Source organism: Solenopsis invicta, chromosome 7 (genome assembly GCF_016802725.1).
Source record: "Solenopsis invicta isolate M01_SB chromosome 7, UNIL_Sinv_3.0, whole genome shotgun sequence".
NCBI classification, from domain to species: domain Eukaryota; kingdom Metazoa; phylum Arthropoda; class Insecta; order Hymenoptera; family Formicidae; genus Solenopsis; species Solenopsis invicta.
This window is the reverse complement of record NC_052670.1, coordinates 8,287,439-8,305,867: the sequence shown is the minus strand read 5'-3', so window position 1 is coordinate 8,305,867 and position 18,429 is coordinate 8,287,439. Positions and strand designations below refer to the sequence as shown.

Below are 18,429 nucleotides of genomic sequence, written 5' to 3'. Positions count from 1 at the left end.
TGTTTTTTAATTATGAAAATAGAATAATTCAATGAAGTTAATTTTAAAAAAATGTATATTCTTTTAATGATTGTACAACGATCTGTGAGATCGACGAGAAAGGAATCTCAAATAATTCTGGAGATGCAAAATTTGAAAAATAAATCATTGATATTAAAATCATACTATGCTTATATTGATGATACGCGATTCTGACACGTCTGACCTTCTACGTGATATATATTCATAATAATTATTCGCGCATAAGATTTACTTTTATCCAACAATTATCGCGAGAAAATATAAAACGGCAGATGTAAGCTCTTGTTGGCAACGTAAACTTTGTGTAAGAAATATATTTGATTTCGGAATTCAAAAGTACTTTGCATACAATTAGGTGAAAAGATTATGTAAGTATTTTTATTACAATACCTAATAATTAAAACAATATTTACATTTGTACACTCATTCTATACGAAAAATTATGTTACGTCAGGTCGTAAGTACTTGAAGCAATGCATAGTTTGAAATTTCTCGACGCATTGCAGGAATTGATTCATAGAATTATCAAATTAAAATGTCATACATTTACAAGCATTTTCGATTTTGTAATATCCCTTATATATGATTTTGTAATAACCCATACAATGTAAAAAAAAGATACCACATTAGTTCAATTATGGGTATCTTGTATCCAATTACTTTTTTATCTATTTAAATTAGTTCAAAAAATGTCAAAAATTCATAAACATACATGAAGTTTCATTCAAGCTTTTAAAACAAATGTCCGTACTTCTTTTTGAAAAAAAAAAATAAATAATATATATTCTAATTGTCTGTGAAATTTTGAGAAACTTAAATTGGCAGAAATCGATCGGACATGAAATACTTATGTGAGTGGATCTTAAGGGATAATTGTCTTTCCCTCCATTTTCCCCTCTTCTCAATTCTTGATTTCAATGGAAGAGATTTTAGATAAATATTTCAGAACTGTCTAACTAAGCAGAGTTTGTGTGTGTTCACTTGTGTGAGTCTTATTCATTTTCTGTTTGTTCACCTACCCGTCTAGAAAGACAGTTCTGAAATTTATTGGCAAAATATGTACTGGGATTCCTTGATAATATTTTAAATAAATTATAGGCGATATATCGTCACAATAGCTGCCACATATGCTTCGCCCGTACTTAATTCACGATGCTTTTTGACGTAGTAAAACTATACTATTATACAACTTAATCGCAGGCCCGAGTCGCAGACGTAGTACCGATACCAAATCCTCTTGAGTCAACATTAAAAATGCCTCACCATCGATATTCTAAAAAATAAAAAAAAACAGTATAACAACGTTATTTAAGTTATTATTAATATGTACTTGTTTGAAACTTACGTTCTGCCTAATAACATTCCCAGCTTCAGCACAATTAGGCATGCTCTGTATAAATTTAATCACTTCTTCATTAGACCATCGTCGTGGATTCGTTGTCTGCTTCGATACTACTCTGTTTAAGGCATTACTATGTTTCGCCCATATATGTGGTGCATTCGGCAAAGGATTATATCCTGGATTATATACAGATTGATACAATTCTTTACGCAATTGTTTGACCGGTATGTTTGCAGCATAAGAAGTGGTACTCCAATGTAGATCGCCATATGTAACATTGGAAACAGAAAACAAAGACTCATCCGAATTGGGATGCCTAAAAATATATTAACATTGAACTATAATATTATACAAATATAAATAAATATGAAAAGATCCACTTTCATGGCTTAAGTAACAAACCTTTTTCTCCGTTTTCTCGAAACTTCATCATCATCCGTTTGTCCGTCGCTATGCAGATTCTTGAACTTGTTAGACCTTAATCAACAAAATTATATAAATAAATAGCAATCATTTCATAACCATTCAATATATTAGTATTGTTACATTCAACATACTTGTCTGAATTTTCTGATCTATTTTCACATTTGTCGTTTTTATCTGACGAATCTCCTTCTTCCTTTATCTCTTTCTCGATCATTAATATCCCCTCGTCTGAGAACAAAAGCTTATCGGACTTTTCAGACTTCTCTATTTTTATTCTGTCACTTTTTTCTAATTTTATTTTTTCTTGTAAATCCTGCTCGTAATCATAGGCTTCGTGAGAGTCCTGTCCTTTCGTCAAATTAAGTCTATCAGGCATTTGTCCTGATTTATTTAAATTTTGGGGAGAATACGGACAACCAGATGCTGAATTATGCGTTGCAAATTTAGGTCCTTTTACATGTCCTATACCTCGACAACCATACGTGCCACATTCCGGTCGATCATTCAAATTATCGGGTGCTATGCAATAATAAAAAGAAATCAATTACATGTGATAGAATATTCTAAAATATTCTATAACATATAAAATGTAATATAGTATAGTATAAAAGGTAACTGCTTACTAAGTGGTGGTTCCAGTGGATGACCAGTTTTTGAACACCAGCCCACAGGATGAATATCAGGTGAATCATCGTCAACCCAATAGGCGTGATTATCGGGCCACCCATCGAATTTTATCTTCAATCTATATAAATAAATAAAAAATACATAATTATTATCCTGCTATAAAGACAAAAATACTTAGATATGTAATCAATACAAACAGGTGGTCTTTCACATCTTCCACTGTTGCTACTCTGATCAGTTGTGGAACCCGCTTGTCCACTACTTCCAATTTCATACCACGTCTGAACGCACATGGTGGACGTTGTTTGAATGCCCTGGCTGGAGCAGCCAATGAGCCAGTTTCTCTCAAATATGCATCCCAAGTGAATGATTTGGTATCCTTATAATCTATATTAATAAATACATATTATGTTTAAGTATGAGTGGAAGAATAAGTAAATTATGATGTATTTCCAATTTCTTACTATTCGGTGGCATTAAAACACGTCCATTGTGATGAGACCATCCGACAGGATGAATATATGGTGAACTCGCATCAGCCCAATAATCATACACCTCGTCCCATGAATCAAAATGGACTAATATTCGAGAATCCATTAAACCTGCTATGGTAGCGACGCAAAGTAACGAAGAATGTTTCCTATCCACTGCCTCCAACTTCATGCCCACTCGAAAGCCCGTAGGAAAGACAGGGTGCAACGCACCTTTATTCGGGAATAGATTCTTTGCTGCAACAGGCGCTTTACATATTTTTAGATATGCATTCCAATTAAAGTTTGCAGATGTATAACCCTTTGGTGGATTCAATTTCTTGCCATTTTTCTCAGCCCAACCAGCAGGAAATATATTCATGCTATCTGCATTTACCCAGAAATCATAATTTTCTGGATAACCATCAAAATGCAGACGCATTCGATAACCTAAATAACATCACACATTTTATACTTTTGTTATAATACTAAAATAGAATGTATATTGTCTTAATGACTTACCTACAACTTCGGCAATGGTCAGAACACAATATCGAGAAGGATGTTCTGGATCAATGCCTTCCAATTTCATTCCAACTCTAAAATGATTTTTACTATAGGGAAAAGGATCTTTGAATAACTTAACAGGTGCTGCTTTTGCTTTACAATGTTCAAGGTACTTTGGCCATGAAAAACCTAGCTTTCCTCTTTGCCAAGGATACTGCACATGAAATAATATTAATAAGTTATAAATTTTAATTTTTAATGCATTTAATTTAATTTAATTCAATTAATTATTTATTACATTCGATTTACCTTCGATTCTGACGAGTCTCCTTGAATCTCGTCATCTATACCTGCCATCGTGTCTTTTTCCTCATCCATCTCTAATTTTATCTTATCATCAGACCTTTCATCTATTTCCTTTGACCACTGTGGTTCTTGTAACAATCTTTTGCGTTTCTTTTTCATGCGTACTTCTCTGTATAAATATTCATATGTGAATAAGTTTTATAGATAATTTATATACATATATATATATATATATACACACACATACATACACATGTGTGTGTATGTACATATTAAGTCTGTATGTATATAATACATACTTTAGATCTTTGTCCTTTCGATTTGTAGGTTGTTTTCTAGCCTCTATCACCTCCGTACAAGAAGGACTACACGATATTGGACTTTCAAATTCAGCAGCCAATCCGTAACATCCACAAGCTTCGCAATGATATACAGTATCTGCACTTACCGATCTAGATTTTCTGTCATCAGCTAAATAAAATATATTTCATTTTAACATTATAAATATTTATATCTAAAATATTCGTCACAAGATACAGTAATTGTAAATTACCTTTTTTCTCTATGTTAGTATTAACGGTTCCTGAACTGGTCTTCGAGGAATTTTGCGTTAAACATACATTTTCTTTATCACCAATACCATCCTTATTCTGCTTATTGCTTTCATCTTCATCTAATACCTCCATAATGCCGAATTCATTCATACGAAACTAAAAAATATACAAAAAAAAATAAATAATCATTCATGTATATATATATGTACGCAGCGCGTTGACTAAGTTAATATTTTTTTAACTAAGTTAAAAAATTCAAGTTAAAAATAATAAATAAAAATTAAAATTAATTCAATTACATTAAAAATTGATAGACAAAAAACTAATTTAAATAAAAGTTACGTTAAAATTAAAATAACTTAAATTACAGATAAGACAGTTATATGTAGTAATATGTATAAAAAAAATATAAGTTTATACATAAAAAAAACTATGCCATTACGAACATTATAATGCTTTATGACATTATATTTGTAAACATATAAGACTGGATAGTAACTAATCAAAAGATTAAGTTAAACAATAAAGTTAAAAGTTAATAACTTTGAACTTAATTATGAATAAATTTTGAATAAACTTTAACTAGTTACTTTTAAGACACATAAATTTTAACTTTCTTCTAAATTAAAAATAAGATTAAATTAAGTTAAATTAAAAATTTTTTTTTTAATTTTTAAAATTATTATGACTTATGATCATTGTTTGTTAAACTAAAATGTCATATTTTTTTAAATTAGTTTACTATGTATAACAAAACAATTACAATATAATCATCAAATAAATTTCATATTTTATTTATAACTTAAATTTATATAAAATAACAAAGAATCATTTTTTTTTATGCAAATATTGTTCTCTTTACACAGCTTTTAAATATAGAAAAAAGTTCAAGTTTTAAAAGTTAAAGTTAAAAGTTGACTCATTTATAATTAACTAAGTTAAAAGTTTTTAATTTTTTAATATTGTTTAACTTTTAACTCTTTAACTAGTTATTACCCAATCCTGTAAATAAAACTTATATTTTTATAGATATTACTACATATACTGTCTTACCTGTAAATTACTTCCAGGTAAAGTACCAACACCATCTTTCCAGTCTAAAACTTTAGAAGCATCCAAATTTTTATTCTGATTCAATTGTTCTTTTGTCTCATCATAATTGTTACTCTTTGCTTCAGTCTTAATATCCGGTGATGTCTCAATGTTACTGTTTGTTGGAGTTTTAATTATTTCTATTTTTATATCATCATCCACATTTGTATTAAGTTTGGAAACTTTATCCTCACTAGGAATAACTTTAATCAATGTGATATCATCATCATTTTGAGCCTTTTTATCTTTATCTTGCTCAGACTCTGGACTGCTCAATGCATAATTAGTATCAGCTAGACTGTCTTGAGGAGATTTTGGAATATTTTGCTTCTTCATCCGTTTTTCAGTAGAACCTCGTAATATGTTGCTAATTGTCTTTTTTCGTTTTTCTGGCTGATTATCTTCCTTTTTCGGAATTGGTGTAATAACAGCTGAATCTGGATTTTCAGTAATTTTTATACTGTCTATGGAATTGGAATTACCCTTGTTTGCATTTAAAAGACTCATTTTTGCTATCGGATGCAGTGGTGGTGGATGTGTTGTTGAATTTGTCGTTTTTGATTCACGTAACACTAAAATTGCACAAAACAATATAATTTATATTTTACTTTAAAATAATAAACGTCAAATCAAATAATTATGCTAATTAAAAATTTATATCTATACCTGTTATGGTACCTTTGCTTTCCGTACTGAGTTGACCATTATTAATTTTTAAATTAAACATACTAGATTTTGTGGTGCCACTTTGTTGAGGAATGTTCACTGGCAAAATTAAATTCGCCATGTGTTTGCCAGGTTGGCTCTGAGAGCCACTCGTGGTACTTGTCGATGTTTGAGCTAATTGCGATATCACTGGTGTAATTACCAATTTGGGTTTGGTGGTTATCTGAGTCTGTGTTAAAGCTCCTATTAAAAGTTGCAGTGTTAAATAAGTATAGATGCACGAATAATTTATTTAAAAAATTAATCCTAGCCCTTCAATCACGTGGGTTTACATGACAATGGGTTTACATGATAATAGGTTTATACGATAATGGGTTATATATATATATATATATATATATATATATATATATATATATATATATATATAAAATGAACAACACGTGTTAGTAACTGTTACTTCTGAAACCAGCTAAACTATATGAACGGCTCCCCTCTCTAAAAAAAAAAAAAGAAAAAAGATGGGACTCAAGGCCCTAAAGCCATTACAAAAAGCCAAGGAAGAAAAAATAACGACGAACGTAACAAACCCACGTGATCACTGGAAATATACTGTGTGTTCACTCAGAATTAATAAATTAACTCTACGTATATATTAATTAGAATGCCGAGACCTATTCTATAACTTTTAACAATAGTGGTATTGTTACATTGTCATTATGCAGTTTTTTTTTTTTTTTTTTTTACTATCAAAAGACACGACGATAGGTCTGTTCTTTTCAGTTGAACCTATACGGTTCATCTTTCGTCTTTTTCTTTTTTCATTGGACAGAAAAAAAGAACTGAGAAAAAGACAGAGAAGAGAAAAAAAGACAGAGAAAAGAACTATACAAGAAGTTCAATTAAAAAGAACAGACAGATCGGAGATGCATGCATACCTATATTTACATATTTTAAAATAATTTTAATATAATAATAAAAAGAGCATGTAAAATTTAATAAATTTTTATGTAAATATTCGAATATAGATGTGTCCATTTACCAAGATAGTTATCTTATATTTAAATCATCGAGTTGAACGGAAATACGATTGTCATATCTAAAAAACGGTTAAATGGATGAAATTTGTAATAAGTTCGATTGATCGCATCACATTATGTAATAGAAGTGTCGTTTTTATAATTGCGCAACGATATACCGATATTGACATTGTTTAAAGTTATAAAATAGAAATCTTTTCACACGCTCGAGAAAATAATCGCATTATAATTAATTTATTTCCTACTTTAATCTATTGTAACTGAGTTAAAAATAATCTATTCATTTTAAAGTAATGTAAAGTTGTACTAAATAAAAATCAAAAATCATAACCCCTCTATTTACTATTTAATAATTCTATAATAAATTCCATATACAGAAGGGGGGGAGGGGAGAGAAAATTACTCCAATTTTGTAAAAAATTCCCAGCTTTTTCAAGAATTTTATGCAAAATTCCAAGATTAGAAAATTTTATAATGCACAACTTCAAAATAAATTTATCTTTTAATAATCCTTAATAATACAATCACAAAGAAAAGCAACTTGGGTTTCAAAATTATATTTGTAAAAGTATTAGAGAGAAATAATATGAACTAAATATGGTATATATAACGATCTGACCACAATACACAAATTTAGCTTATTGGAAATACAGAATTCAAAAAGTGATTAAATATTAATTGAGAACAAAGCATTGTCATTATTTTTTTTAAATAAAAACTCACAAGTTATACGAGAATCTATGTGCCATATTTATTGATAATCATTATCGAGAAAAAACAATTTTTCAAAAAAAGATAGAATTTAAATTTAAAAATAAAATTCCAAAAATTTTCCTAATTACAAATATAAAATCCATTATTTCCGAGGATAACAAATAAATTCCCTAAAAATTTCAGGTTTTCTCGATTTTTCCCAATAATAAATATTTTGACATAATAAATTTGATAGTTTTGAACTTTCACTGGGATCTCAGAGACCTTGTATATAAGAAAAGTACTAAGGAAAATTTTAGTTTCTATCCATATTACATAAGCTGACAAAGTACAAAGTGGCTACCTAAAAATGTATAAAATTCAAAAAATTCCTCACCTGCAGGTATAACAACAGATTCTCGTGATTTATTAGGTTTAATGAGAGTTCCCAAATACGCAAATGTATGTTTTCCCACTTGTGCATTAGTTTGATTCCCTTGCGTTGTATTCAAGGGCACTATCTGAGCCGTAGATGTAGACTTTCTAAGTAAAATATGTTTTTGAGCCTGTGAAGTTGCTGCAGTGCTCACTGTATTTATTGGTGAACGATGAATCACAATGTGTTGTTTACTTTGAGACGTAGATACCTGATTGGACCCTTGTATAAACACCTTATTTTGTCCAGTCACAATCTAGAATAAAAGTTAAATACACCTTATTTGATTCAATCATAATTGAGAATAAAAGTTAAATGGCCTTGCTATCTAAAATTAACTTGATAAAAGTTAAAACCTACATAATCCAGTTATAACATAAATAATAGTTTTAAGTCTTAGTATAAATAATAATTTTACATTTTAATAAAATTTCCAAGTCACATTTTCCAAAACTCAACTTGAAAGTATTTAAATATGATGAGAATTTTTAATGCCCATATTAATTACAAATAACTAAACTAATCAATATCCACTTCTTATCTGTCAATGTACCTAGTATAGTAAAATGGCACATTGTATAAAATACAACAAAATTCAACAATCATAAGTATTTAAATATGCTTTCTCAACAAGAGAATTAAATTTATGCACATCTTTTCACTTGAGTTTCACTGTATGCAATATCTGTTGACCAAATCTATATTTACTACGAGGAGATATTTCACACACTACTACCACCTACACATGACATCTTGTAAAGCTATAAGACCTATATACATATATATGTATGTGTACTCCATGATCTATATTATATATATATGTATAAACATGTGTGCTCATGTAAGCTATACAGTTTTAGTACAGTTACAATTTGTTTCCACAGTATATATTTATATTTTTTTAATGTATATATATAAAATATCATACAATACAACACCTTGAAAGGTGCACATTTAATTTTAGGTTATTAGAACTCGCTTTGCTTGTACGTTCTTCATTCATTCATTCATTAAGTTAAAGCACTTATATAAGATACAAGTTGTAAACATTGATATAATCTACGTCGATGTAATCTACATGAAAAGTTTTTCAACTTCACCAGACAAGTTGCAAAATAGAAATCCAGTTTAAGCAAGATATATATACCACCATACTGCATACACATGCGTATCTTTAATAATTACCTGATTCTTAACTGGATTAATAATGGCAGCGAGTTGTGTGCTAGGTGAAACGAGGGTTTGATTTACATTTGACGATTTGGTGGAACGTACTTTATTTTGCTGGATGTACAGCAGTGGCATAACGGATGTCGTTGGATCATCCGTCTGCTGCGTATCCACAGTGCTATGTTCCTCAACGTCGTCTACTACTATTTCTTCGTCCATTCTGTTAACAGATAGTACGGATTGAAAAATGATATCTTTTCATGCTTTGTTACTATCATTACAAGTGTCTTATTACACATCTAATTCAGAAAAAGATATTAAAAGAAAATAAATTAATTCAAGAATTACCATAACATCAATAATCTAAATTTTTGTTCTATCCAGACAAAGAGTGAAAAATGCCATCTTAAAACAGCATTTAATTTATATAATGCCAAAGTTACACTTAATTTTATATTAACCGATAGTGTGGACGTTATCTTTTGCAAAATCAAACAATTACACGAACGCAATAAATCATTTCATCCGATCGATTCGAATTTCGTAAAATCGTAAAACAAATCGCGTATTGTTCTATTATTATTTAATCTCGATAAACGGACATTGTATCAGACAAAGTCTAATACAAATTGCATTCTATGTCCTAAAGGCCCAAAGTTCTAAACATAACTTTACGAACCTAGCGGGCGTAGCGTTTATCATCGGCATATCGCGTCGTATTAGCAGTTACATAATTCGTAGGGAATCAAAGTTCCTCGTTCATGAAAAAGAGTAGCGAACGACGCTGTGTTTATCACGCGAATTCGCACATCGCAGACGCCCGCCTCGCCCGAGGAATGGTTGTACGGATTTTAAATGGCGCGCCGAATGACGATTCGTGTCGTATCTGTGGCACAGCAGTCACGTTTCAACGTCACACACTTTTCACACGCTTTGAAATTCACCGTGGGCGAAAACGGCAAAGTTCAGCCTCGCACACGCCGCCGCCGGAGGGTGGGCGTTCGTGAGTTTCCTATTCAAACGCGATACTTGGCGTACCGTCCATCGCGCATCGTTCGGAGTCGCTCGGAGTCGATGAAAGGGGGCAACGCGCGTTACGCACGGCACTTTTCGGAATGAATGGATACGCAGCTTGCGTCCCACGGGCGGGATCGTCGTTGTTCGCGCGCGTTTCGCCGCTGCCCGGTCGGCGGTTTTCCCGCGCGGACAAACCACGAGCAATTCGCCACGCCACTCACACACTTTTAACAAAAATCTCGGCACACATTTTGAGCGTTTCGAGCCCTTTAGTCGCCACACAGCTACGTCCCCATAGGCCGGACGCGCAGTGGCGACGGCGCGGTAGCTCGGTCTCCCATTGGCCGCCGCGAGCCGCACAGTGAACGGACCAATTGCGCCACACCAGCGCCGCCAACATTCCTTCCTCGTCGCGCATTTCCGGCAGCTTTTTTTTATTTCGAATCGAACAACCTGCCCGTCCCCTCTTCCCACTCACCGAATCATTTTTCGCGATTGTGCGAATCGATGTAATCGCGCGTTTTACGTTATCAAAAATATGAAGGTCTCTTTCAAGTAAAAAAGATAATGTCTTTGTGATATATCTCCCGCTCTTTCAAAAAAAAAGGAACACGATAACTCGCGTCGTCTACCTTTATACGATACACATACCGTTTGTTTTCTGTTCCTGAACTCTCTAAATAAGTGTACACTTAAAATGAAATAGATAGATGTTTCAAAGTTAGCGAAAGCAAGAAGGAACGTTCCAGTGCAGTCTAGTGCAGGAATAGAAAACAAGCCTATAACGGCGCATATGCATGAATCGAGCGTTTCCTTCTGTAGAGTGAGTCTCAAGGCATGTTCTTTGTCACTGTACTGGGCACGTATTACGCATTTGTTCGGAATCGATTCCGATCGGAATTATTCCGTTTTCCCCTAAATTTCTATTGTGTTTTCTAGGGAAAACGGAATAATTCCGATCGGAATCGATTCCGGACAAATGCATAATACGTGCCCTGGACTGCATTGATACCCATTTCCACCAACCTAAATTAGCTTTGAATTTCTTCTTAGAATTAAAAAAAAAAATAAAGTTGGACTAAGATCAAAATTAATTTATATTAGTAGAAATGGACACTTGAATTTCTATTCCTCGTTGTAGCCAAATTTTAAATATATTCAAATATATCGTTCGTTGTAAGCATTAATTCAACACACAAGAAACAGACTTGGAGTCGATATTACTCTACAACTCTACACCGTAAGTAAATAAAGAAATAACTTTATTTTATCCATGTCCAGATTATTATAATGTATATTATCTTCATCTTCTCTTAAATTTAAAAAATGTTATATTATTTAAATTATCTAAGATAATGAGAACAATAATGAGAATGAAATATTGTTCTTATAGTCTCAATATCTAAGTCATTATTTTATTATCTTAAAAAAAGAATTTTTCAAAGTGAACAAGGTTATGCGTTCCAAAATTTATTGCCAGTATAGAAAAATCTATAATATATGTGAATTATAGATTTTTAATACTAACAGTCGGGATGCAGCCAAGATATCACAAATAGTAGTGCAATATTAATATTGCCCTAATGTTATAAATACGAAAATTTTTATGAAGAATTGTATCAGTTATTATATATGTGAGTTATATATTTTTTCATTTTTTAACTTTGATTTTTATTTGCATATTGATTTCGAAGAGGAACATGTTTTGTCAGATTAAATTATTTAAAAAACTTTTATTTTTAAAAAATAAAAATGTGTTATTTTCATATCCATATCATAGCGCGCACAATAGCAATATTATCTAAAAATTTATCTCAATAAAACTACATATAATTTTATCTCTTATTTATATAAATTAAAATAAAATCATCTTTATCTTATCTAAGATACATTTACATATAATTTATCATTTCTTTATCTAGATAATTTTAAGTTATCTAAGCACAATACTGTCGATGTTAAATTGAAAAAAATGCTAGTCATAACAACACACTTTCCAGACTGTATTCCATACATTTGTTGCAAAAATATATATATGCAAGAGAGAGAGAGAGAGTTAAGTAAGTTAATATTTTTTAAATTAAATTAAGTTAAATTAAAAGTTAACTTTGAAAACGCTATATATTTTAAATAAAGATTAGAATGTTGTAATTTTTTAAAAATTAATATAACGAAAGTATGGATCATCAAATAAATTTAATATTTGATTTGTAAAATTAGTTTATAAAAGTAAAGAATTGTTTTTTACATGGAAATGTTTTTTTTTCTTTTACATAGATGCATTTTTAACTTAAAAAAAAATGAAGTTAAAGTTTGTATTATAAAAATAATTAGTTAAAATTAATTAAAAATAACTCATTAAAAATTAATTAAGTAATAAATCAAAGGTTGTTAACTTTTTAACTAGTTGGGTTGTTTAACTTTTAACTTTTTAACTACCTAACCTGGTGCATATAAATACGAATATTAAATATACAGGGTGTCCAAAATTATGTGGATCAATATAATATAACAAAAAAATTATCTAAAAAAATTAGTAAAATAATTATTTGTAAATTTTTACCTCAAACAGTAGTTTTTGAGATACAAAGATTTAAAGTTGGCCAATTACAAACTACGTTTCAACAATCGCATGTCCGTGAATCGCGCGTGCGATAATATTAAGTATATTGCAATGTAAAGCACAGATAATAAGAATAGGAATCAGAGAACATTTAAATAAAGAATAGTTCAATATGCTAAATAAGGAACCGCTTCATTGTTTTCCTTATTTAATATATTAAGTTGTTCCTTATTTCTTGTTTCTTATTTCCTATTCCGATGTATATGGGGCTTTAGTAACCGCACGGGTGACTGTCTAAACATAAATCTTTGACTGGCTTCAGCCCTTACATCTCAAGAACTACTGTTTGAAAGAAAAATTTACAAATAACTATTTTAATTAATTTCTCTTGCTATAGTATTTTAATTCGCGAATTCCAGAACACCCTGTATATAGGATACCAGAAGTTACACTGTGTTTTCAAACGTCAGCTGACAGGCAATCGATTGGAATGAGGTCTTGATCGCGAGAATTGAAACTGATCGATCTGCGTATCAAGTAAACCGTTCCGAATGGCACATAAATATATAAATATATAATTCTCTATTATTTTCTTTCCCGCACTCTCTCACAAATTCTCGAAATGAAACGAGCAATACCTCTCCGCGTCTTCGAGCGAGAAAGAAGCGTTCATTCCGGTGATCTCGAACGTTCGCGCTGCCTTGAATTTTCACGAAAATTATCGTTAATCACACTGCCGTGAAAAAATGTTCCCGGAGATCAAATGGATCGTTCAAAGATTAGCCAAAACACTCCGAGGCACTTGATAATGTATCCATGCAGGCAGCACTCGAGGTACATCAGGTGCAGCTCGGAAAAGAACAGATCTCGGGTGTATTATACAGAATACGATGTGACATCTTTCACTTTAACTCCGCGATTGGTCGATTTTCCTGTGCGCACGCTTTATATGTAAATCCATGCAAATTCATTTAGATAAGCCTTCGGCAATGACGAAAAAGCAACAACAATATATTTTACCGTATTTAGAACACCGCCAGATTCACTAAAATTGCAGTGATAACTCTGGATAACTCCATGCTCCACACTGCTAGTTCTATTCTTCGTAACTAAAGTTCTCTCTCTCCCTCGCCCTCTCCCCCTCACTCACTCGCTCACTCACTCTGCATTTACGCTTTCTCTCTCTCTCTCTCTCTCTCTCTCTCTCTCTCTCTCTCTCTCTCTCTCTCTCTCTCTCTCTCTCTCCCTTTCTCTCTCTTTCTTTCCTTGCAATGAAAGCACAAGTCTCTTTTGTACTTGCTAGTTGCTAGGTCAATAGTTTTACTTAATTTCATTCACGAAAATGTGGCGTTTTGACGCGATTTCATATATATTCAAGTTAAAAAAATAGAATAGTACAGCAATTTTGCTGCTTTCGAATACACTCGCTTACCGTCGACCACGTTAATATATACGATCGATAACTCGTTGGACAGTCCGCTCGTTCCTCTGATGTGAATCGAGGCGCGATTTAACGATGTTTAACACATAAAAAAAGAAATTAAATCTTAGAAGAAAAAAGGTTGTGCAATATTAAGTTAGCTAATAAAGATTTATATACCAACATAGTTTTAGATTTTTTTAAGCTATGGTCACTATATATCGATCATCTAGATACGCGTTTAACATGAGAAAAACTGAACCGGAACCAGAGGGCGTTAAGTTTGCATCAACGTACGCCCAACTCTTATTAGCCGAGCACAGCAGAAAAAGAAGCTTTACAACCGTTATCAATTTTTTTAATAAGATTAATTGTTGCTCTTGATTTTACTCTTTTTCGTTTGATTTAAATGTATAACAATTCATATTACAATCTTAAATTAGTGGTACAAAGAGAAACTTAAACAGTAAATTATTGTGGTTTATTCAGGCCGTAAGAATCTATATCCAGACAAACTTGCATAGCTGCATAATCATATACATAAGGAAATTGATTGATCCATTAACAAATGCATAAGAAAATGGAACAATCAATTTTCTTATGCACATATGGTGACACAACTATGTAAGTTTGTCTGGATAGGTCCTAACCGCGTAAGAAATTTGCCAAACACAATCGATTTACTCTTCTACAAATCGATTATGATTGGCTATTTCTTACAGTTACAATCTGTATAAATCAGGCTTAAGAGGCACAAGGAGGTTGATTATGAAACTTTTTCTCTAGGGCGGAAACATGAAAAGTGAAAATTTTCTCCATTAATTTCAATGGTAAAATTTTTACGTTTCTGTCCTAGAGAAAAAGTTTCATAATCGATTTCAAGCAGTAATAAAAGACCATGGCATATAGAAAAACTTATGCAGAAAGACATACGCAATAAGGAAATCAACATGTTGGATTTGCTACTGCTTACGTTATGGGCTTATCCAGTGAAAAATGATAACAAAATTGACACCAATTCAACATCAAATCGACGTCAAATCGACATTAACTTGATGTACTATTTTTCACTGGATATAACCATTCTCGACTATGATTGGCTCATTCGTTTACGGTCTAAGTTTTATTACTTGAATTTTTTGTGTGTCATGGCCTACAATTAGGGTGTGGTCAAGATGACGCTACAAATGCTTTAAAGCATTCTCTGATTGGTTAATTTGTAAAATTCTTCGTCATTGATCAAATGCTCCAAAGCATTAGTCAATCGCCAATAGTTTAAAAATAATAATCTTATATTTTTGACAATTCTCGACTGTGATTGGCTATAATTCTTACGGTACGTTGCAGTTACAGTAATAGTTACGGAATACAGTTATGGACATTGATTTGCGAGAGTTCTAAAGAAATTAACAGAATCGTACATTTCAAAATTGTCTACGTGAATTATTTATATATTGTTTACATTATACGTTATGTTTACACAAATCTTTTTTTCATGTAGACAATATACATGGAAAATGTAAATTATTATAAATTATCATAATATATCATAATACAAAAATGTCATTCAGTTATAAAATTAATACCAATTATTATTATTATTATTATTATTATTATTATTATATATATATATATATATATGACTTTAGTATTTATAAAATTAAAATATATATATTTCTAAATCTTCTATCATCCATAAAGTACTGTTTATATGGATGACACGTAAAATATAGTTCACATGTATACGCGCAATGTAGATTATTTATATTTTACGTATGTATAAATATCCAACCCCAGAAATCAACATGTTTGATTCGCTTATATAGTACCTTTACTGCGATTGGCCAATTCGTTCATTGACTACTTATGTTTTTCTATGTGCCAAAAGCTTTACAACAATTGCAAAGCTGCCATAAAGAAAAATGTCCACGAACGTCATGTATGCGACCAATGAGAAGCGAAATCGAATAGAATTGCGATATATCGATATAAATCGAAAGTGGAGTATCATTGTTTCTCCGCAGTTTCTCGCTCGGATAATTAACAAAACCGGGCCTCACACGCGAAGTTATCGGCGAACGGCAATCTCGCAGAGGAAGTTCGCGCCGCTCCTGTCGACGTGTTCTTCAACGCTGCTAACGTGCGCAGTTCTACGGAGTTGCACCAAATCCCGCTGATCAATGTCCTTTCCCCAACATTCCGTAACAAGTCGGAATCCCGAGCAATCGCCGCTATTAAGCGCAAAAAAAAGAAGAGTCACCCTCACCGTCTGCGGCACATTCCCGTTTTAACCTTCAAACCGCGAAATTCACACTCGCAACGACATTATATCTAGTCAAAAATACCGACGATCGAGGTCAGCCAAGCCTTATATGCTGCTGCTGCCGCGAGTGTCCCGTGTATGTGGCTCCCGTGCTATTCGATCTTACTTTGAATAAGAATTTAATCGGTCGAGGCTCGCAATCCGAATTTCGAATGTTAAATCCCGTTTGGCGTCACGACACGCCAACGATAAGGAGCCGACGGGAGATCAAAAAACAATTTATGCACCATTAAACTCCTCACCAATAAGTTGCGACATATTTAGACGTAAATAAGAAACTGACATCCCGTATTTAGTTCCATCTCATCTGGAAGAAATGCAATTTAGCATGGAGTGTCCTCAAAATAAATAAAAACGCGATAAAAAACAGTACAAGAGACATATTAATCGTAAAAAATATATATATTTAAATCAATAAAAATATCGGACGTTTTCGTCGGCCGAGACTCCACGTCTTCTTTCGCGTGACGACTGAAGGTTAACGAAAAGTTCGTAAAACGTCATAAGATGTCTGCCCCCGCGAATCGACGCTTTATCACGCAGATGAGTCGCGAGAAGGAAGGTCGATTCACGATGTGCGCGAGATAAAAAAAATACGCATGTTCGAAAGCGCAATCATACGAGTTACATGCTGAATTAGAAAAAAGAGAACTGTTACTCATCGGTGCCCGCGTTCAAAGCATGCAAAGTGCAAATGTATACACGGCGTACATACACATTGAATCCGCTCCGGCATCACAACACGAATTTCTTGAAAGCGGCGTATATGTACGGGAGTATATGTACTACGCGGTGAGCTTCGAGTGTCGTATACTCCTTTGATACATTTATACTAGGGAACCCGACACGTACGGGACAAACGTCAGGCCTAACAAAGAGCGATGATTTTAGCGAAGCACGCGCCGAAGGAATAACCGTGGGGAACTGTAAACGACGACCAGGCAACCGATAACATCCCGCGAGCACGACGAATCATTTTACACGTCGGTGGCGAGTCACACGCGCGGAAAATAGTAGAAATGCACAACTTACGTTTTGAAGTTGTCGGCCAGGGCCATCTGATGAGGCTTGGAACGATGATAAACGCGATAATAGAGACGCTAACACGACAAGAAACTCGCCCGCGTGCGCAGTATCGTCAGGTCCAGCAGACGATCTCGCTTTCCCTCTTGTCTTGTGTGTTGCTTTTACACTTTTGCACCTTTTGCACCCGCGTCTATGTCCCCTCCCTGCCTCTCTGCTGCCGCCAACGTCTGTCGCCGACTGTTGCGATTAGTAGCGCAGCTGGCACTTGCGATCGATTACGGTTTATATACTTTACGAAAGTGAGCGAATTTACTAGAATATAAATTTCAGTAGTTAATAATTTTATTAATCAATACCTAATTTTGTTCACTTTTGTAATGTTTCATCAAATTATTCGATCCGTAATTGAGGCCTTGAGTACAGCTACAAGCACTTCATCGTCCCTTTGATCAGGAAAGTACCAGTAGCTCACTCTACATGCGGTCACGTGTCATGCGAAGTGAAAAGACGAATTTCTCGTTTGCAAATTATTCAAAAAACACGATAAATAATAGAAGAATCTTATCATAACAGTAATATCCGTTTAAAACAAAGTATTCAATACATTTTATTTATATCGGTAACTTGAATAGTAACAAGAAATATAAAATATTCTGTAGTAAACGCTCTTTGTTGTCAAATGCAATGGTCACGTGATGCGCACGCGCATCGAGCACGTCTTACGGAAGTG

General features: G+C 32.7%; 1 protein-coding gene across 15 annotated transcripts; it reads right to left on the bottom strand.

Annotated features, from left to right (window-relative positions):
• Positions 1-37: 37 nt before the first annotated feature.
• On the bottom strand, positions 38-17,857 carry LOC105201684 (lethal(3)malignant brain tumor-like protein 3). Of its 15 annotated transcripts, XM_039451598.1 has the most exons (17): positions 17,706-17,857; positions 16,411-16,581; positions 9,366-9,570; positions 8,142-8,436; positions 6,012-6,254; positions 5,307-5,917; positions 4,253-4,409; positions 3,999-4,170; positions 3,703-3,868; positions 3,409-3,607; positions 2,881-3,336; positions 2,614-2,803; positions 2,413-2,534; positions 1,921-2,308; positions 1,766-1,840; positions 1,367-1,679; positions 38-1,294 (listed from the first exon to the last, which is right to left on the bottom strand). In XM_039451598.1, exons 3-17 carry the CDS (start codon positions 9,567-9,569, stop codon positions 1,169-1,171), a joined length of 3,717 nt encoding a protein of 1,238 aa, XP_039307532.1. In that variant the 5' UTR covers position 9,570; positions 16,411-16,581; positions 17,706-17,857; the 3' UTR covers positions 38-1,168. The 15 variants fall into 15 exon arrangements, with proteins under 15 accessions (XP_039307532.1, XP_039307528.1, XP_039307536.1 ...); XM_039451594.1 differs by lacking the exon at positions 16,411-16,581 and having other exon boundaries at positions 17,706-17,845; XM_039451602.1 differs by lacking the exon at positions 16,411-16,581 and having other exon boundaries at positions 9,456-9,570; positions 17,706-17,844.
• Positions 17,858-18,429: the final 572 nt, after the last annotated feature.